The sequence below is a fragment of the Diabrotica virgifera genome, chromosome 4, assembly GCF_917563875.1.
Source record: "Diabrotica virgifera virgifera chromosome 4, PGI_DIABVI_V3a".
Taxonomy (NCBI): domain Eukaryota; kingdom Metazoa; phylum Arthropoda; class Insecta; order Coleoptera; family Chrysomelidae; genus Diabrotica; species Diabrotica virgifera.
Genome location: NC_065446.1, coordinates 195,100,463 through 195,122,992, shown reverse-complemented (window position 1 = coordinate 195,122,992; position 22,530 = coordinate 195,100,463). Strand labels below are relative to the sequence as shown.

The window sequence follows — 22,530 nt, the reverse complement described above, 5'->3', positions numbered from 1 at the left end:
CCTAGGACTTCCAGTTTTAGAAATGCGACCAGTACTGTTTTAAGGTCATCGGAATAGTACAAGTGATATATTATTTGACGCGCCTTCGCAAGACAAGAACAAATATATACTTCCGGTTTCATGACTGTCTGTCCGTCTGTCTTCCCCTCCGCAAATATAACTCCTCCGTTAATACAGATAGAATGACAAGTGAGGTGTCGAATGAAAGCTTATAACCCAAGGATGGTACTAAAGATGAGAAATTTGTCATCGGACTTCCGGTTTTAGAGTTGCAACCGTAAATACTGTATTAAAGTCATCCAAATAGTATTAGCGATATATCATTCGGCGTGCCTTAGCAAGTTGGGAACAAATGTAACATTTTGGTTTTTATATCATTTCGGGGTTAAAAAGTTCTAACTAGTAGTGCCATTATAGTCGCAGATATAGTACATATTCTTCTTTACGTGCCATCTCCACGACGAAGGTTGGCAATCATCATTGCTGTTCTCACTTTTGATACTACAGCCCGAAAGAGTTCAGTTGAGCTGCATCCAAACCATTCTCTGAGATTTCTCAGCCAGGACATTTTTCTCCTACCTATGCCGCGCCTACCTTGAATTTTTCCCTGCATAATTAATTTTAGGAGTTCATATCTGTCATCACGTGTTATATGACCCAAGTATTGAAGTTTTCTTATTTTGATGGAATCCAGTATCTCCCTGCTGTTCTGTATTCTCCTTAGTACTTCCTCATTGGTTATTATGTTTGTCCAGGAGATTCTCAGCATTCTTCGATACGTCCACATCTCAAATGCTTCCAATCTATTGAGGCATTGTTTATTGAGAGTCCATGTCTTCACACCATACAAAAGAACAGAAAATACATAACATTTTAGTACTCGCTTTCTAAGATTTAGGCTGAGGTCTCTACTACATAATATTTGTTTCATATTGGTGAACGCACTTCTAGCCTTTTCTATTCTAATTCGGATTTCTTTGGTATAATCTTTTGGTTCACTAATGTTTGTCCCTAAATAGTTATAATCCTGAACTCGTTCTATCGTCTTATTATTTACGTGTAGATTTATGTTTCTAATATTTTTCTTTGATATAACTATAAATTTAGTTTTCTTTATGTTTAGTGACAAACCAAATTATTCACTCGTTACAACAACCTGATCTAAAATTCTTTGTAGATCTGTAAAAGTTTCTGCTATTAGTATTGTGTCATCGGCGTATCTAATTTCACATATGGGTACGCCATTTATTTTTATGCCTGCTACTTCATCTTCTAATGCTTTTTTGAATATTTCTTCTTAGTATGCATTAAACAGTGATAGCGACAAGACACAGCCCTGTCTAACGCCTCTTTTGATTTTTATTTTATTGGTGTTTAAATTATTTATTCTTATGACAACTTCTTGTACATAATACAGATTATTTATTATTCTTATATCCCGTGTGTCGATGTTCTTTGTTCTCAGTAGTTTTATTAACGGATTATGTTTCACAGTATCGAATGCCGTGTTATAATCTAGGAAGCAGACATAGATGTCCTGGCTTACTTATAAACATCTCTGTATTAGCACATTTACTGCAAATAATGCTTCTCTGGTTCCTTGAGCATTTCTAAATCCGAACTGAGTTCGTCCAATGTCTTGTTCTAACTTTTTGTATATTCTACGATGAATAATCTTTAGAAATACTCGAGTATGAGGCACATTCGACTGATGGTACGGTGTTCGCAACATTGTCTGGCGTTTTTCTTTTTCGGTATAGTCACGAATGTTGATAGAAGCCATTCATTAGGTAATATACCTATTCTGTATATGATATTAAATAATTCGACAATTACATGTATATTGCAGTCGGCTATAAGTTGCAATATTTCCGTCGGTATTTCGTCTGATCCTACAGCTTTCCCAGTTTTCAGTTCTTTAATGGTGTGTTTTACTTCACTTTCTGTTATTTCTGGTCCAGTCTCTTCAACGAAATATTCGTTATCTATTGTTTCTCGGTTGTCGTTAAACAGCTGTGCTATGTAGTTTGTCCATACCATCAATTTGTTTTCTGTATCCATTACTATGTCTCCCTTTTCATCAACTATTATATTTTGTCTGTATTCTGGTTTTCTAGTTAATTCTTTTATTTTCCTGTGTACATTAAAGCTGTCATGTTTATGTTGTAGAGTTTCTATTTCATCACTTTTTTCTTTTAACCAGTTTTCTTTTGCTATGCGAATTTGTCGCCTTATTTCGTTTTGTGTTTGCTGGTATAACGATTTATTTTTGTCCTTATATACTCTTCTTTTGTTCATTAAGTTTAGTATTTCGTCTGTCATCCAATCTTTTTTCTTTTCTTTGGGTTTGCGTAGATACTTTTTTGAAGGTTCTATTAAGTCAGCCTTTATTTCTTCCCAGTTTTTGTTGATATTTTCTTCATTGTATTCCCCCTCAATCTGTACGGTGTTTAGACGTTCGTTAATTCTTTCTTTGATATTTTCTCTGATTTCTGGATTTCTTAGTGCACTTATATCAGTTCTTTCTTCTTTTGCTTTTTTCTCTATTCTTTTCATTTTAATTTTTATGGGAGCTACTAAGAGATTATGATTAGATGATATATCTGCTCCAGGTTGTGTTTTGACTGCTGTAATACTATTTCGATATCTTTCTTTGATCATTATGTAATCTATTTGATTTCTCATTATCTAATGTTCATTATCTCTTGGCGATTTCCACGTGTACAAAGGTCTCTTAGGTAATTCAAAGAACGTGTTTGTAACAATCATATTATTATCTTGGCAGAATTGTATCGATCTATCTCCTCTTTGATTTCTATCACCTAATCCAAAATTTCCCACTACGTTCAAAATAGTACATGTAACACATCAATCGAAGCGTATTGAAAAGTTGAGTTTGAATCTTTAGTTCCAGTTTTAAAGTCATTTATTTCTGTTTAAACAATGATGACCCAAAGTTTAGTAAAAATGACTCAAAATTAGTAAAATCATATATCAATCGACGCAAAGTCACATGAAGAGTTCAAATATCGACTTCCAGTTCTATTTTCGATTAATTTGGGTGAAACCCTAGAGCTTACGAAGTTCGATTACTTGTTCAGAATCGGGAGACAGTCCCGGATGCATCTAAACATTCCGTATATGTATTTGGAACCTAGTAGTTTTCTATTGGTTCGTTGCAGCACGCGGACATATTTTAACCAATAGGCGGCGAGGTCCCAAACGCATATACGGAATGTTATTCAGTTCCAAATTCATATACGGAATGTTAAATATTCGTACACCGAAAAAGATAAGTTTTTATTAGAGTCTGTTAAAAGGAGATTAATTTTAAAATACTTGTTACTGTATTATTAAATAAAAATAAAACAATTATAGTATTTGGAATGTTATTTGGTGCGAAATTCATATACGGTATGTTAAATATTCGTAGAACAAAAAGACGATTTTTATTAAAGCCAGTTAAATTGAGACTGGTTTTTAATAGTATATTATGCAACGAGCATTTAATGATGGTCATTATGAAGCGAGTTTAAGGGATACGAAACGAGCCGCCTAGCGGCGAGTTTCGTATAGAGTACGAGCTTCATAATGATAATTAAATGCAAGTTGTTTACACGATTTTTTCTATGATCCTTCACAAAAAAATATATTAAAATTTATTAATTTTGTAACGCAAACAAATTAAGTAGTTTGTCAGTCTGGCAGTTTGTTTACATATTGAGAACTGTCAAAGAGTACGTATTTGATTCGCCATTGGTTACTGCGCGTGTGTCACCTTTATCGCGAATGTCATATCGCGATTCTATTGATTAAAAATCTGTATCCTAATGAAAATATGTATCATAATGAAGTTCATTATGATACAGGTAGTGACATCATAATTGATATATTATAGTATGAGAATAGAAACATTATTGTTAATGTATTATTAAAGAACCACAAGGAAAAAGGTTTTCCTGTAGTTGGCTGCATACCGTATAATACAAAAAACCGAATAAAGTCCTTTATAAAAAGTCTATATATTTAAAATCTCTAAAAAGGGCTACATCACAGAACTAGTTTTAGATTGATTGACCAGTCATCAACAGTGCTTTCCTAAAATGAATATAACCTGATAAAATGATGCAAAGGTTTTAAAATTTTGACTACGTTTAAAGAAAGGCGTAGGTTATACCTACTCAGGTGTGCTTACCATGCTAACCACCAAAATATAATATGACAAATTTTATTTACATATATTACATAATTACAAATATTTTGGTGGTTAGCATGTAAGATCATGTGAGTAGGTATAACGTACAACTTTTTTTAACTGTAGTCAAAATTTTAAAACCTTTGCACCATTTTATAAGGTTATATTCATTTTAGGAAAGCACTGATGATGATTGGTCAACCAATCGAAAACTAGTTCTGTGATGTAGCCCTTTTTAGGGATTTTAAATATAGACCTTTTATAAAGGACTTTATTCGTTTTTTTGTATTATATGGTATACAGCCAACTACAGGAAAACCTTTTTCCTTATGGATGTTTAATAATACATTAACAATAATTTTTCTATTCTCATACTATAATATATAAATTATGATGTCACTACCTGTATCATAATGAGCTTCATTATGATACAGATTTTCAATATGATACAGATTTTTAACCAATAGAATCGCGATATGACATTCGCGATAAAGGTGGCACACGCGCAGTAACCGATGGCGAGTCAAATATATACGCTTTGACAGTTCTCAATATGTAAAGAAACTGTCAGACTGACAAACTACTGAATTTGTTTGCGTTACAAAATTAATAAAGTGGAATATATTTTTTTTGTGAACGACCATAGAAAAAATCGTGTATACAACTTGCATTTAATTATCATTATGAAGCTCGTACTCTGTACGAAACTCGTTAAAAACCAGTCTCATTTTAACTGGTTTTAATAACAATCGTCTTTTTGTTCTACGAATATTTAACATACAAGATACCGTATATGAATTTCGCACCAAATAACATTCAAAATACTATAATTGTTTTATTTTTATTTAATAATACAGTAACAAGTATTTTAAAATTAATCTCCTTTTAACAGACACTAATAAAAACTTATCTTTTTCGGTGTACGAATATTTAACATTCCGTATATGAATTTGGAACCGAATAACATTCCGTATATGCGTTTGGGACCTCGCCGCCTATTGGTTAAAATATGACCGCGTGCTGCAACGAACCAATAGAAAACTCCTAGGTTCCAAATACATATACGGAATGTTTAGATGCGTCCCGGATTAAGAGGCAACATCAGGGCGCGGAAGACTCGTTCCAAGACTGCAGCTTTAATTTTGTATCTTTTGTCTAGATACTTGTCACACATATGTGCGAAAAGCTACGCACTGAGTGTCACATCCGGTTTTCGCTGGAATTTCGTTCACCGAAAACCAGATGTGACTCTCAGTGCGTATCTTTTCGCAATGTACGTCATATATGCGATGTAGGATATTGCTTTGGTGTGCGAGTCCGCTAAATATATGAATCACAATATTGTGCCACCACAGAATTATCGAGTTCGATGACGTAAACGTCCTTTGGAAAACTATTAAAGAACAAATGAACAATGTAATAGAAAAACATCTAAAAGTGTCACCCAGAAATAACAAACAGGAATGACTAACAGTTAATATTTTACAATTAATGGACAAACGAAGAGAATCTAAAGAAAAAGATGACCAGGTTGGAGCATATAAAAGACTAAAAAGAATAATTCGAAAAAAAATAACCGAAGCAAAAGAGAAATGGCTGGAAACAAAATGCGTCGAAATAGAAAAACTGGAAAAAAGGCATGATTTTTTTAATTTACATAAAAAGGTACACAAATTTTACATCAACTACCAAGCGAACAACTTTTCATACTGGAAACAAAATGCGTCGAAATAGAAAAACTGCAACAAAGCACGATTTTTTTAATTTACATAACAAGGTACAAAAATTTTATATCAACTACTAAGTGACAAACTTTTCACACCATGCTGAACATGGATGACAAACTGCTAGAATCAAAGGAAGATAAACTAAAAGAATGGGAAAACTATATTAAAATTCTTTTTCACGACATACGAGAAGAACCAAGATTGGAAAATAACAATGAAGGGCCAGAAATTCTGAAATCTGAAATTATAAATGCAATTAATCAACTTAAAATAAATAAAAGCCCAGGTCTAGATGGATTATACCCAGAAACTTTAAAATTAATCAGCGAAGAAAATATCAAAATAGTAGTTTTAAGTGTGTTCATGTATAACGTCATAAAATTTTTTTAAAATATAAGAGAAAATAATAGTTATAAATGGGAATTACGAATAACAGAGAAATTTAATTAAGCAATCAAGAGAAAATAATTATAAAAATATTTAAAGAATTCAAAAGTGATTCCGTAACGTATCAGACCGTTACATCAACTTATAGTGAAAGGAAAGATCGAGTGTCTCAGAAACATCCGACAATGGACAGGGCTAAATTTTTAACAGCTAATAAGGACCGCTGAAGACAGAGAAGAGTTTGCAATTGTAGTAGCCAACCTTCATTGAGGAGACGGCACTTTAAGAAGAAGGAGATTGTGTCTTCACAGATTGTGTCTTTCGAAAGTTCACAGAACTCTCGAAAAAAAAAAAAATTGATGACGCGCTGATGTAGGCTCTTAAGTATGAAAATTAAAGGTTAAATAATAACGGGTGGACCAAAAGTCAGTTAACCGTTTTGTATACATATTAATTAAAGCAAAAATAACTGAAGCAAAAAAAACGTTTATTGTTCATTGTAAATAAGTAGGTACAAAGAAGTGCATACTTTACATTTTATGGTCAAAATGTAAACCACCTTCATCAATAAATTTTTGACAACGCTTATACACAGTGAAACAAGTCTTTGCGTACTTCCAAGTTACACGGAGAACTTCAAAGTGGCAAAAACTTTATCTTTAATTACTCCCCACAAGGCAAAATCACAGGGCGTCAAATCTGGCGAACGCGCGGACCATTCAATTGTGTCCTTCTCCGTATCCAATCACTAAACTGGTCATTTAGAAACTCGAACACACTGTAACTGTGGATTATTTGCAAGGCCCTTCACAGTGCATGATATATTTTCTTGGAGACGCCGCAAACTTGCGCGTGACTTTTTTTGATAGCGTTATCTGATTTTGATCCACCCGGTATATTATGCAGTTTTATTTTCGAAATTTATTTACCAAACAAGATCAGTAAAAAAGTATTTCAGCTTACCTAGGATATTCATCTCTGTAGATAAGGGTAGGTGCGTATAAAAAATATAAATACTTTCCAAATGTGGGAATGTGTACATAATCATTCGATGAACGGGTGTTGGTTACTCTGGGCACATTACTTCTAACAAATGAGTATAATTTCATTAGTAATCTAGTCTGAAAGAATACCAAAAATATATGATTTTTTTATACAGTGTGTTTCAACGAAAATTTGACCACCGCCCCCAGAAATTCAGAAACCAATCTAATAAAAACGTAATTTATAATAAATTTGTTAAGTCCAAAATTATCTTCAAATTTATTACGTAAATAAAAAAATAGTCTCGTGTAGAGAAAAGTTATCTTCCAAATGATGTGCCACTGGACCACACTTGCTCTTTAAAAAAAATTGGGGGTTGATGCGGGGCAGTAGGGGGTAACATTTGAGGGCATGAATTTTCATGAAAATTCGTCCTCCTCCCAATATAAATTAAAGTGTTTTTTAATTTTGAAGAAGTTCTTGGTTTTTGAGTTTTTGGGGGGTGGGGTCAAATTTTCGTTGGAATAGACTGTATAAGATATTATACTGAATGAGACAAATCTATTGAATAAATTTATTATTTCGGAAACAGATGACTTAAAGAAAATAAAACCCTTCAGTTTTATTTTTTGAATGACCATCAATAATTGCTATATATTTTAGAATATTACGTCATCAGTATTGGTGTATTGACGTAATCGACTATTTTTTGAAGTGATACTTCTTTAGGCGCGATCGTGGGTAAATGTACATGTGCGCGAATTCATTAAAAAATTTTAGCCCTACGCGCAGATGAAACGTTATACGTTTGCTCTGATTGCGCATTCCAATGACCTGTCAAAAATTATTCAAAATGGCGGATGCGGGTAAACAAAATAAATGTTGTGTTTTTGTTGTTGTGAAAACAGATACAAAAGTAAGTTAATAATATTGTAGTGACATTTTAAATAGTTTTTAAAAGCAACAGGTAAACTGTCAATGTATTGTAATAAAAAATTACGTACCTATTTGGAAAATGTAAAATGTAGTAGGTAGTGCTTCGATTTACACAATTTGATTTCCAAGAAAATTTCTACCAATCTTCATCTAATATATTGTTTTCTTACTATATATTTTGTTGTATTTTAAAAATTTTAATTCCACAAAAATCAAACTAATTTGATTTATTCAAATATGACCAACTGTCAAAAAGTTTAAAACATTCAGTGGGCGTGTCTAATTGGCTGCATTTTAACTTGCTTGATTCACAACCTAATGACCTAATATACATGGGTTCGATTCTAAATGAAAATTTTTATTTTTTATTTTTTTTATATTTTATGATTATAAGTATATATTATAATTTTTTCAATAATTTTTTTTCTTTTTTCAGAAAATACGTATGTAGTTTAAATTTTTGCCAACAATTGTTCAGAAATCGTTTTTTTGTGGCATTTTCAATGTGTTTGTGTGTGTTTTATTCTTTTATTTTTTTAATTATAGATATTGTTTTACTAAAATGTTTTGGAAAGTAGTAAGTATTAAAATTAGTTTAATATTTAAATGAAATATAAATAAACTGTTTAAAGTATATTGATCTCATTGAAATCATATAATAGAAGTATAACTTCTTACAAAGTACACACACATTCCATTTTTTTTAAATATCAACCGTTGTCACGGTACATCACATCACATCACTAATAAATACTTCCAAATATCGAGGTGGACTGTTTTCTTTGGCCCATACTGTATATTGGGATTCTGATAATCTGTGGTATATTGTGTGTGGAGAAATGACAGCAGACATACAGGGAGTTGCAGATTCCCTATAGTTTTTATGTAATTGAAACTAGATTATATCTTTGATCTAACTAAAATGGATTTATGGTGTCTCTTGGTAAAAAAAGCTCTTCTTAACACAGTATTGTAACAGGCACAAACATTGATATACAAAAGGATTTTTATGTGGTAATTAGTATACTTACCGATTCGGATAAAATTAGCAATCTTGTGGCAAACTGCAGTTCTAAATGTATAACTAAAATCGTTGTGGCATAAAACATTATAATAATATATCCAATAAAAACTACGAGCCATATTCTATCCCAAAACCATGTATTTGGAACTAAAAATGTACAATATAATGTTTAAATTATAAATTTTATTAATTTATTAATTTATTAACACAGCTTAAATTATAATAAGAACACTCTGAATGGGACTGAACATTTCGGCATGACCCATGCGAGAAAGAGACAAGGATTTGGAAAGGAAAAAAAAATAAGAACAGCAACCTGGAACATTGAACATTTTGAGAAAATCCAGATAGGAAGAAGGTCTATAGGACGGCATAGAAAAAGGTGAAAAGATGAAGCCAGAGAAGATCTGACGAAATGGGTGTAAGACAAAAGGAAATAACTCTAACAACGAAGTAAAACAACTTCTATCTAATAGGTATATTATAAAAATCCTAAAAAATCCCAATGGATTGTATAAAAAGTGTTAAAAACGAACGTTTTTGGACCTATCAGTCCATCATCAGTGAAGTCGTATACTTGCTAACTAGCCCCAGAACCAAACAATGGTTATAATTATAATTCAATCTACATGCTAGTGTGTTGAAATAAAGAAAACTTCACGCCGATGTTAGAAGATACATCTGGAAACATGGTACATTCCTAAACTAAAACTTTAGCAACCATCTTTGGCCACGGAATGTCTGCACGGAATGTCTGCCAAGTCTAAGTCTGCCAATCCATGACTTGGCAAAGGGATAAGTCTGCCAATCCCTCGTTTAAAGATTTACCATATTCCCAGAGGTATCTTCTAACATCGGCGTGAAGCCTTCTTAATTTCAACACACTAGCAGGGCCGCGTTTTGGTTAATTGACGCCCTAGGCAATTCTCTAGTAGCCGCCCTTCAAACATGTACAATTTTTGCGAAAAAAATTGCAGAAATTTTTATTTAAATAAGAATACACTAAAAATGGATTTAAACTACGATATTTATATACCTATATAAGAGAAAAAATTGTCGTTCCAGTTCGATCACATCACAGACTTTTTTCAAAAAAAGACTTTTCACAAAAAATTTTTTCTTGACAAAATTGATAAATCGTTAGCGTTCTTGCGTCATACTTGATATATTCAGGTAGCTGCCTACTTTTTTAGTTATTGTAGACCTATATGAAGAAAACCTACCCGTGTCCTGTCTAGAATACTTAAAGAATACCTTAACTTTTTCTATGATTAATAATGATAGTATCATTACAAAAAATGGATTTTTGAGAAAAAATTATTTTTTCAAAAATTGTTTAAAAAAATTAGACTGTTTATTAATTAATAAATGTCTAGACAAATTGCATATTTGTAATGTACACAAAAGTAAATACAAATTAAAAGAAGAAATATCAAAATCCATTGAGTAGATCCCAAGATATAGAAAATGGTAGTAGTTTTAAGTTGCTTTTTTAGTTTTTGAACTCATGCATTTGTCGGCTCCCGCCAGGTAGCTGACAACTTTTTTAATTATTGTTGACCTATAGGATGAAAACCTACAGTTTCCTGCCTAGAGTTCACGTTCGCTTTTTAATTATTAACAATTTAGTGCAATTAAGGCAGAAGCTTCCCCTTCACTTACCATGACTGGTCACCATTTGAACTACATTTTTAAAAATTCCAGTAAAATATCACCTTTTTGAATATGTAAGAAGATGTTTTCTACGGAAAATATTTTAATGTTATTCTAAATGTTTATAAACTAGGTTTTTTTACTATATTAGATAATTATTTACCTTTTCTTAATACATTTTAATAATATCACTTTTTTACTTTCATTCGGCATACGCAGAATTGTCCTATCTTTATTATTTTATGTCATTTGTTATTGCAAAACAAAGGCCTCTGGGATAAACAAATAGAATAATTTTAAACTAATTAATGGATCGGTCTCAAATTTTGAGGGCTTGTTATGTACTCCAATACCCAACTTTGAGTGAAACACTACAGTTTCAAGTTAGTTTTAGGAAAATTTATTAATAAATAACGATTTTCAGTTATTTTGCAGTTTACGAAGCAGCAAATTAACTTTTTGACTTAAAAAATCGTCATTTTGAAGGGTTTTCAATGTTCTAATAAAATAAATTGTGTAGTTTTATGTCAACTATTTAGCTTTTTAAATTGAGTGCAAAAAGTAGAAAAAATCGCGTTGATTACACTAAATTGTCAATAATAAAAAAAACGGACGCGAACTCTAGACAGGAAACATGTAGGTTTTCATCCTATAGGTCAACAGTCAACAATAACTAAAAAAGTACTCAACTACCTCGATATTTCAGTGTCTCGAGCATAGTCTGTTTCTTGCTTATTTCCCTGGAGTATATCTGTGCGACGACACGAACCTTATCTACTTATAATACAGTTTGAAAATCCCAACTCTAACTCGATGTCCTACTGTAGTCAAGTCAAATCTTTAGTTTCTGCAAAATGTGAAATATTGAAGTGTTCAATGGCCCACCGCCTTTGCCGAGCTGCCGGCGGCCGAATAATCACTAAATTTATGACTTCCCTCTTTTTGAATGAATAGTGTTAAGATAACAAAATGCTATGTTTGTTTTATTTTTGGTATGAATCCAATATGTTTTATTCCATTTAGAAATGAATGCCCACTTCTATTTCATTGATGGATGAACATACATACTTATTATTCGATTTTAATTTTTATATACAAATACTTTTTTGTACAGTATTTTTGCCGCCCTCTCACAATTTCCCGCCCTAGGCAACTGCCTATATTGCTTAATGGATAAAGCAGCCCTGCACACTAGCATGTAGATTGAATTATAATTACAACCATTGTTTGCTTCTGGGGCTAGTTAGCAAGTATATGAGTTCACTGATGATAGACTGATAGGTCCGAAAACGTTTGTTCTGAACACTTTTTATAGAATCCATTGGGATTTTTTAGGATTTGTATAACATACCTATTACATAGAAGTTGTTTTACTTCGGTGTTAGAGTTTTTTTAACTATGTGGTATACAGCCAACCCAAGGAGCTATTCCCTTTTTAGTTAACAACAGGAATAGTCTGGGCTGATTATCGGAGAATAGGCCATTTTTGGGAAAAGTTATTTACCAGAAATTTTATTGCTGGAATCGAAGCTTATGATTATATATATTAATAATATAGGTATGCAAAGTCCGCAGATAGTGTGCTACTTTTTTTATAAACAAAACGGCGCCAGAAAATCGTGTTATTTTCAATAATTGCTCTATAACTCCGAAGATTTTAACTTTACAACAAAAACACTCAAATAAAAATTCACCGCAATTAAATTCTGCATAGACGTATGTTTTCTCCGATCTGCTACGACGAAAATTTTCCTCGGAAAATGCGGGTTTTCCCAACAAAATCTTTAATTTTCAAATAACGTTTTAGATAAGTAATTATCTACCAATAATTAAATAATTTGGTGACTTAAAAGCCTTCTTGGTTTGGATTATAGTTCCAGAAACTGGTGAAAATTGAACTAATATTTTAGCAACAATTCAATTGTTAATTAATAATTTACGGTCGCAATAATAACCAAAATAATTATGATACACTGATCAAACTTTGAAATCTTATAAAGATGAGATGCCTATTTAACATTTTGTCGACAAAATAAATTTTTTATTTTTTTGCATAATCTTTAAATGTTAAAAAAAATAGTTATAAGCAAATTAACGTTTATCAGAAAGTTTTTATTATATTCTAATTTTAAAAAATAGGTAAAATGCGTATTTCAAATATCTTGAAAATGAATGTTTTAAAAATTTTTTACAATCCGGTATAACCGGAAGTAGCAAATAGATGACAATATTTTCATTGAATAGATCACTCTTCAAAACCCCTTATTCCGATTTTCATAATCCTGTCGCCTTTAGTTCTCGAAATATTTCTAATAGGACTTTTATCTGCCTCACACTGGATAAGGAGAGAATTTCATACACATACACAACATTATAAAAATATAAAGTGAGGAAAAAATTTTGGAACAAATTCATTTTTTGAGAATGGGCAATTTTGGAGAAAATCCCGAAACAGGCCGACTTATATTTTTAAATTATGATTTTGTTACATATACACACACACACCCAAACTTATATGGAATCACCATGTATTTCAAAGCAATATTGATTTCTTTTGAAAAAACTTGTTATTGTTGCGAAGATTAAAGGTTTTTATTGAAAATAAACAAATACACAAGACAATCGGATAGTACAGCCCGGTACGGTATAGATTATTTGCTTGAGTTGCAAGTTGAACGAAAATAAATAAACTAACTTTTGCGTCCAAAAACGAAAATATGCCTCATGTGGGGTTATAGAACTTACAACGAGGAAAGAATATTGGTCTTGTGGAGAAAGTAATGTTCTCAGATGGACATAGCTGCAGAGCTAGGCGTAATACAGGGCGTTCTGTCCAAAACATATGCTAGGTAACAGGAACTAGGAAAGCTGAAAAATAAGGCAAGGGAAAGTCGCCAAAAGTAATAACGGCTCTCCATGATCGTTTAATGGTCCAATCAGCTGGAAGGCACCCAACCATTTCTCACCTGCAGCTCCAAAGGCAGCTTTTGGAAGCTACATGTGTAACTGTTTCAGTTGAAAGGATAAGAAGAAGAGTTCATACCAAGAAGTATACAGCAGGTGACAGTTATGGGTTCCCGAGTTATCCAGGCAGCACAAGATTGATCGCCAAAATTGGTGTCTTCACCACCAAAACTGGAACATTGGGAATTGACAAAATGTGCTATTTTCAAAAACAGTCAGAATTTAATGTAATCAGATGGAAAATCAGATGACCCACGAAATCGTGTACTTAGAGGTCGAGGAAGACAAGCAAGAGCGAAAACTGACAGATCTGTTCACAAATGTACAAGGGGAAGTGTAATGTTCTGGAGAGGAATTGTGATCCGTAAAAAAACTCCTTTAATTTTCATCCAATCAACTTTAACTGCTCACAGGTATATTGATAACCTGTAGTCAGGCTCTGGAGAGGCGCAACAGGAGAAAATTTAATTTTATTTCATGATAATGGACCTCTACATACCATTAGAGTGACTAGAGACATCATTGAAGCAAAAGGTATCCCTTGTTTGGAGTGGCCTGCTTGCTCACCCGTGCTTAATCCTATAGAGTATTTGTGGGATATGCTTAAAAGAAAAATTAGAGCTCGCCGGGATAATCCACAAAACACCGCACGGCTAGTACAAGCTGCTTTTATAGGATGGAGCAACCTACCACAATAAAATGTTGATAATTTGATTAGGAACGTGCCCACGCAAACTGAAGCTTGCATAAGGACTAGAGGTGATAACACTGACTACCACAAAATACAAAAAAAATAAATAAAAACAAATTCAACATTATTCGTTTTACATTGAAATTTTGTATGCTATTGACTTTAAAACAACTACATTCAATTTGTTTGTTAAATACGTTATTGGTTTATTTAATTGTTATGTATTTGTTATTAAATTGCTTTAAAATAAATATTGTTTGACTTCGTGTGTTCGTTTTTTTAAAATCGCCCGAAATAATAAGAAATATCAGGTGATTCCATATAAGTTTGGGTGTGTGTGTATATATCGTATTAGTGACGCTATCCATCTGGCCGTGAGGACGCATCTGTATCTAATCGATAATTTTTTTAAATTAGAATAGTGGTCGTGTGATAACTCATTTAAAAGATTATGGAATTATCTTTTCAGTAATATAAACATTAAAATATATAATTATACAGGGTGGCCGAATGTCAGGGTGGTACCAAAGAACAAAAAACGAACAAAAATCGAAAAAAATGTATTAAACAAGAAAAATTAAAGTCATTGTAATATATGACTTACCTTTCCTTCTAAGTTTACCCCACAATAAGTATACGTAATAGCAGGCAAATATTAGTAAATTAAGTAATATCCAAATTAAAAAAGTAACAGGTAGTTTGGCAAATTGATTAAAAATTAAAATAAAAGCTGACGACAACCTAAAAAGAAACAAAATGTATGTAAATAATAATAATCATAGTCTCCCGTTTTATACCGCTAACGCGGCTTTGGGATTATAGCAGGGTAGTCTTCTATATCTAGGGCTTACGGTATACACGGAAGGTAACAGGGCCAGTGCTACGCTTCAACCACCTATTATTACCCCCGGTTTTACCCAAGGTACTAATTTTATTCAGGCTCAGTCGACCTGAGGCCTTTAGACATTTTTTAAAAATGTCTAGCTGTTCTGGCCGGCGCCGGCGCTTGGATTTGAACCCAGTTATACCTGCATGGAAGTCAGACATGCTACTGTTTGAGCTACTCCGGCCCTCAGCCAAAAAACTAGCCAAGTTTAAATAAAAACTAAGCTTCAGAGCAGTGGCGGCTCGTGGTAATTTAAGGAGGGTGTTCAATTAAAGAATGTAATTATACAAACAGTGAATAAGCGCCACAGGCGAACAACTTTTGGGGCCTCGCCAAAAAATGTTCTGTAAAATGAAACCTATCTTTGACCCGATTAGTCAGGATGTCACACACTTTTTTTGTTTTGTGCAGAATATGATACCTACTGAATGATGGCGCTTCTTCGGTGGTGAAGGTGGACGCAGAAGTTACGAATATTGAGATGACTTTGTCAAAACTGTTTAAAAATCCGTTTATTTTAACGGCATCCAAAGACCGAGATTGAAATTATAGTTTTATTCTTTGAAAACACTAAACATGGAAAACAAAATAAAGAAAGTAGTTTATCACACCTGCATAATCACTAAGTTTTTCTATATTGTTCAACTTTAAAACAATGTTTAAACTTTTTGTTTCTTATTGCACATTCTTGTACCAAGTTTATCTCCGGCCAAGTTAGTCCATTCTTTTTATAAGAAGTCGATTTTCAAAACTATTTGCATTTTCTTTTATAAACTTCACTGAATAAGGCTCCATCCTAAGAAAACTACCTACCAATGTTGTATTTAATAAATTCCTACAATAAAAAATGCCAAACTGTGAATCGAAACGCTCCGCCCCGGTCTCTGTGTGCAGTGCACAAATCCTCAATGTTTTAAGATAGGAGAATCGCTGGTTCACGGATTTAAGAGCTCTCGTTCTTCTAGTGGCTGGGTTCAATTTGAATTTTGCACTTACCACGTGCATCTAGCGTAGCGGTGTTGTGCAAATAAATTATGTGATTAATAAATACAGTTATATTTTAATGATACTATGATATTTATGAGATTTAAGAAAAAATATTTTAATGATATTTATGAGATTTTTAAGAAAGTTAGGCAACGGATCTCCAGTAAAGTCCATCTCCAACAATTAAAATACTTTGGACATGTTATGAGAGCCAACACAGAAAACATGGAAAGACTCATTATACAAGGAAAGGTGGAAGTCCGAAGATCACGAGGAAGATCCCCAACAAGATGGATCGATCAGATTACAGGGATATGCAAAAGACTTATGCATACACGACATCACGTCGACCACTACACTCCCTCCGGGGGGTCAGGACTGAAGAGAGAGATTTTAATGAAATTTGATTGGGTGTTCACTGCACAAGTGAACCAATGGAGAAACCGCCCCTGCTTCAGAGTCGATTTCTTGAGACAAACGAGAGGGGTGATTGGTTTTCTATGATACCCCACGTACCTACTGGGATAGTATGTACGTGGGTCAAAAATAACGAGTAAACAAAAATATTCATTAAAAACTTAACGATTTGCATATTTGTTCACGGCTGTGAAAGGCATTAGCATCAATATAAAATAGGATTTCAAAATTACCTGCCATAATAAACATAGTCCTTTAATATCAGAGTAACCATATTAAATACAGAAAATCCAATAATAAAGTTAATAATAGCTCTTGTGTGAATATTGTCTTCATAGAGCTCAGTTAAAATTGATTTTCTTACTTCAAATATCTTCTCCGGTAATCTGAAAAAAGTTGAGAAATAGGTTTTATTTAAAAACAAACATTTCAACAATTAACTAATATTCTAAAATATATATAATCTAATTCATTTCTTCGCGATGATGCATTTTCGAATCACTTTGCAATTTAACAATAATATTTCGAAATAATATCAGCTTTTGACAACATTTTTGGTTTCCTGCTATTAAACCGGGAGATATTAACAGAAGTTCAACCACGATTTTCTAAGTCCTGCCCTTTGCAATACTGGAAGGTTAGAGAAGGTACTTAAAATTTGTGGAAAAATCCACGGGTTTCCTATGACATTTTCCTGTGAAAATTAGATTTTCCATGAAAAAGAAAATTGGGAGTTGCGATGAATTTTTAAGTCCTGCCATATCCATAGAATAACAGGACACTATCTATTTTATGAAGAAAATTTTTTGGGCAGGACGGTTGCAAAAGGACTAAGGGAGTATACAGATATACAAACATGTAATGAAAATAATGAAATTTTCATAATTTTCTAAGTCCTGCCAACTTAATAAATTAATCATATTTATTTCAAAATGACCAAAAAAAAAATGTTGGCGTGACGTCACCTAATGTTTAACTGCACTTGTTTCTTGGAAAATTCTGTATACAATTTTCACTCTGCTTCCGTGATTTTCTAAGTCATAAAATAAATTTTGTTATAAAATAAATAATTTCAGTAGACATTATTCAAAATGGCAGGATGTTTAGTTACACCTTTTTTACCATATGCAGTTAAAAAATGTGTAAGAAAATTCGTGGAAAATTACACGATTTTCTAAGTCATGCCATTTCGCACATATATCAAGAAGGTTAATATAAATCTATTTTCAAAGAGGCAGGATGGTTGTATAGTTATTTCGTATAAAAAAAATTAAATTGTGTGTCTGTAAAATTATTTCAGGGTGTTATACAAACATATTCATATCACCACAATTTTCTGAGTCATACCATGGCGAGTATGCTTAAAAAAACACTAATCTAAAACCGTTTACAACTTGGCAGGATAACCGCAAAGATGAATAATACAAAAAATTAATTTGTATATCATTAAAACAATCGTATCCTATTAAATATTATTTTCCTGAATAATGTCTCGGAATTTTTACACACTTTTCAAATCTAATAGCAAACTGTAACATCTTTATTTTAAGTGATTTTGTGAACAGTGATTAGATCATATTTTTATCTAAGTAAACGCAATAAAAGTAAATAAACAATTTTTACAATTTATTGGTTATAGTAGGGAATTTACCTACCCATGATATTATAAAGGGTGTCCAGAAGCTCTCATAACAAATGAAAACCGGAGATTCCTCAGATAATTTTAAGAAAATTTAACTTAATTCACCTAGTTCAAAAATGCTTCCGTGGAAAGCTAAAGCTCTTTAAAGATGGCGTCTTGTAATTCATCATCGTCATAATTCAACCCGGATATATCCAATGCTGGATATAGGTCTCCCTCAGTCTTCTCCATGCATTTCTGTTCTGTGCTGTCTGCATCAAGTTTCTGTCGATCTGTTTGATGTCATCAGACCATCTGGTCGGTGGACGACCTCTACTTCAATATGCTTCGTCTAGAAGAAGCATATCGAAGTATTGTAATTAGTTTCTTTAAAATAGCTACAGAACGCTTTTATTTGGAAAAACGAAAACTGGTACATTTATTTATCTTCCAGAGGTCAATTGTCAAATGTCAATTATCAATTGTCAATTTTTAATACCGGTCATAGGGGTCCGTTTTGGGTACGGAAACGGATATTTTATCGAATAACTTTTCTGTCTAACTTTTAAGCATTTCTGACACTGGATTATTAAATTCTGGGATAGTTTTGTACTAAAAGGTACTTTTGCTTTAACTCAGAAGAATATGCAGTGTTCTAGAAAAATCGATTTTAAAAAATTTTTCATTTTTTGGTTTTTTGAGTTTAAAAGAATTTAGAAAAATTCTATTTAGGAAAAAGAAAACTGCTACGTTTATTTCTCTTCCAGAGATGAATCGATTTTATCAATTGTGAATTTTAGTACTGGTCATAGGCATCCGTCTTGGGTAGATCAACGGATATTTTATCTCATAACTTATTGGTCTTTAAATTTTTAGACATTTTTGAGAGTAGAGTATTAAATTATGAGGTATTCTAGTACTAAAATTTACTCTTGCTTTAAGTCGGCAAATACACCGTTTTTTTTTTATTTTTTTAAAACTTTTTTCAATTTCAAATAAAAGGTGTACAATATAAAAATGGGTGGAAATTGCATTTTAGTGCATAACATGCATCCAAAAGTGCATAAACCTGTCAAAATCAGTGTATTAAGGGCAAAATTTTGTTATTTGGGAGGTATATGGAGTTACGAATACGCAAGCAGAACCGACCTCCGAATCACCTAGTGCCCAGAGTTGCTGCTAAGGCACGTCATCTGGAGTTTCGTGGGATATCGGCAATAAATTAAAGAAAACAGATTATTCGAGGGTTTTTGGGATGGCCGAACACAAATATGACATTACAACCGACCCTCGGAGCTCCTGGTGCCCAGGGTGACTGATCTCGAATTTAGAGAGTTTTTGGAGGTCGATTCTGATGGCGTATTCATGTTCAGCAACCACAAAACTCCTCGAGTAATCTACTTGCATCACTTTAGTGTCTGAAAGCCTCGAAATTTAAGAATATGGCGTGTATATTAGTCACCCCGAGCACTAGGTAAAGATCTGTTCTAATGTGACATTCTTGTTCAGAAACCCCAAAAACCACCTGAATAATCTGTCTATATCAATTTACTGCCGAAATTAATATATAAATATGGTACAGAAAATGCTTAATAAATAAAAAGGTACCATAAAATATCATTTTATTATAATACTAAAATATAGGGTGGCCCATTTAAGAAAACTCAGAAAATACTAATTCCGAGTTTCAACCAACCCCGTATACTAAAATTAAACATTTTGGTATACTATTAATAACTGACAATAGTAGACTATATTAAAAATCGTTTAAACATAAACTAATAGAAGTTTGGATATCAAATCACTAACAATATGTATAGGGTTTGAATGTTCCTACAAAATTAACAAAAAAACGTAATTATATTTTAAACTACCTCGTATAATATTTCAAAACACTATATTTTATTAAAGAGAACATCGAGTAGAATCCAAAAATGTAAAAATATACAGGGTATTCCATTTATAAAAACATAAATTTGTGTCACCCTGTGAAAACGGGTAGCCCTGTATATTAGAAAATACTGTTAAATCATAGTCCTATCTGTGGCCCATGTTTTACCTAAATAACTTTATTCGTATATCTTACGACAAACGAGTAATTGGACTTTGTCACACTAATGCCCCACCCTGTATACAAAATAACCATAAAACCATCCTGCCTCTTTGTAAATAGACTTATATTAAGATTCTTGAAACATGTGCAAAATGGCATGACTCAGAAAATCGTTGACTTTTTCACGAATTTTCTTACAAATCTAAGACTCCTGCCGTCTTACAAGAACCGTTTAACCTTCCTGCCGAGTACCGAAAAGGTATTGATTGTATTTGAGTATTATAATTTTGTAAAGGCAGGACTAAGAAAATCACGGAATCAGGGTGAAAATTTTCCGCAGAATTTTCCAAGGGACAAGTATACTTAAACATTAGGGACATCACGCCAATATTTTTTTTGATAATTTTGAAATAAATATGTTTAGTTTATTTAGTTGGCAGGACCTAGAAAATCATGAAAATTTCATTATTTTCCTTACATGTTTGTATACATATATACTCCATTACCCCGTTTGCAACCCTCCTGCCCAAAAAATTTTCTTCATAAAATCGATAGTATCCTGTCTATCTATGGATATGGCAGGACTTAGAAATTCATCGCAAAACCCTATTTTTATTTTTTGGGAAAATCTAATTTTTACAGGAAAATGTCACAGGAAATTTGTGGATGTTTCCACAGATTGTAAGTACATCGTCTACCCTTCCAGTATTGCAAAAGGCAGGACTTACAAAATCGTGGCTGAACTTCTGTATAATATCTTCCAGTCTATATCATGTAAAGCCTTAATGAAAATGAAAAAAATGTCATAATTTCATGATTGTTTTAAGATGAAATACAGCGGAATGAGAATATTATTCTTTGCTATTTTACGACAATCGTAATTTAAAATTCCTTGGTATTTTTTTAGACAGCAACCTCAAATGGTCCCTTCATATCGATCCGTTAAGTAAGAAACTCGTCTCACCTTGCTATGCAATTAGATCTGTTTCAAGGAAAATCAATTTAGCATCTTCTAAAATAACATATTTTTCGTTGTTCGAGTCTCATCTTCTATAGGGTCTTCCTTTTTGGGGTTCTAGTACAGCTGCTCAATCTGATGTTATTTTTAAATTGCAAAAAAGAGCAATAAGATATCTGATTGGCCTCAGAAGTACTACACATTGCAGAAGTTACTTCATAGATCATGGAATTTTAATACTTCCATCTTTATTCTAGAAACGGTTTGCTTAATTCGTAAACACCTTCATGTCTTTCCAGCAAGGCCTAATCATGTCTACTCCAGCAGAAATGTAACCTTTGATATTTATTTACTGATCCCGTTCACTGAGTTAGTAAAGAAATCCATATTATATTCCGAAAAAAAAAACTATACAACCATTTCCCATTACAACTTAAATCTGCAACATCTTTCCCAAAGTTCCGTAAAATGACAAAAGTAAGTATATCTATCTAAAAATCTATTATTCAATAGAAGAATTTCTTAATGAATAACTAAGAAAATTGGGTTTCATATGCAGCAGCTTAAACTTATTAGTTACTAATATATTTTATTTGTTGTATGTTCAATTTGAAATTTATATAAGTTGTGCAATATATTATAATACTAATATAATATTATAGTTATTAAAGTACCAAGGGTATTATAAGGATAATAACGCTTTAGGTCAATGGTGTATAGGCCGAGGGCCTTCGGACCGAGGTATATACTGTTATGATTTACTTTTTATTACTTTAATATCAATTAATCTTTATTTGATTACTCCAATTAACTATTTAATCAATTATCCAATTGTCGCAAATCATACAAAAAATTAAGAAAAAATCTCAGGGTGCCTTTTTATAATACAAAAAAAATATCTAAATTATCTTATGTTATACTTATCTTCTCTCGTGGTTTCAGTATCTCTTGGTTGGTTCTAATCGGGAAAAAATATTAGGAAAGGGAATTAAATAGAAATATAAAATAAGCATACAGAATTTTCTTTAATTATCAAAATCAATACTC

General features: G+C 32.3%; 1 protein-coding gene across 1 annotated transcript in view; it reads right to left on the bottom strand.

The window, feature by feature from the left end:
• The window catches only part of LOC126883280 (sterol O-acyltransferase 1-like), a 76,117-nt gene that overhangs the window by 37,650 nt on the left and 15,937 nt on the right, over nt 1-22,530 (bottom strand). Inside the window, exons 3-6 of the mRNA XM_050648619.1 lie at nt 17,085-17,237; nt 15,166-15,302; nt 9,261-9,400; nt 7,273-7,430 (exon numbers count right to left, since the gene is read on the bottom strand). Coding sequence (XP_050504576.1) covers nt 7,273-7,430; nt 9,261-9,400; nt 15,166-15,302; nt 17,085-17,237 — 588 coding nt within the window. The remainder of the gene's footprint in view (nt 1-7,272; nt 7,431-9,260; nt 9,401-15,165; nt 15,303-17,084; nt 17,238-22,530) is intronic.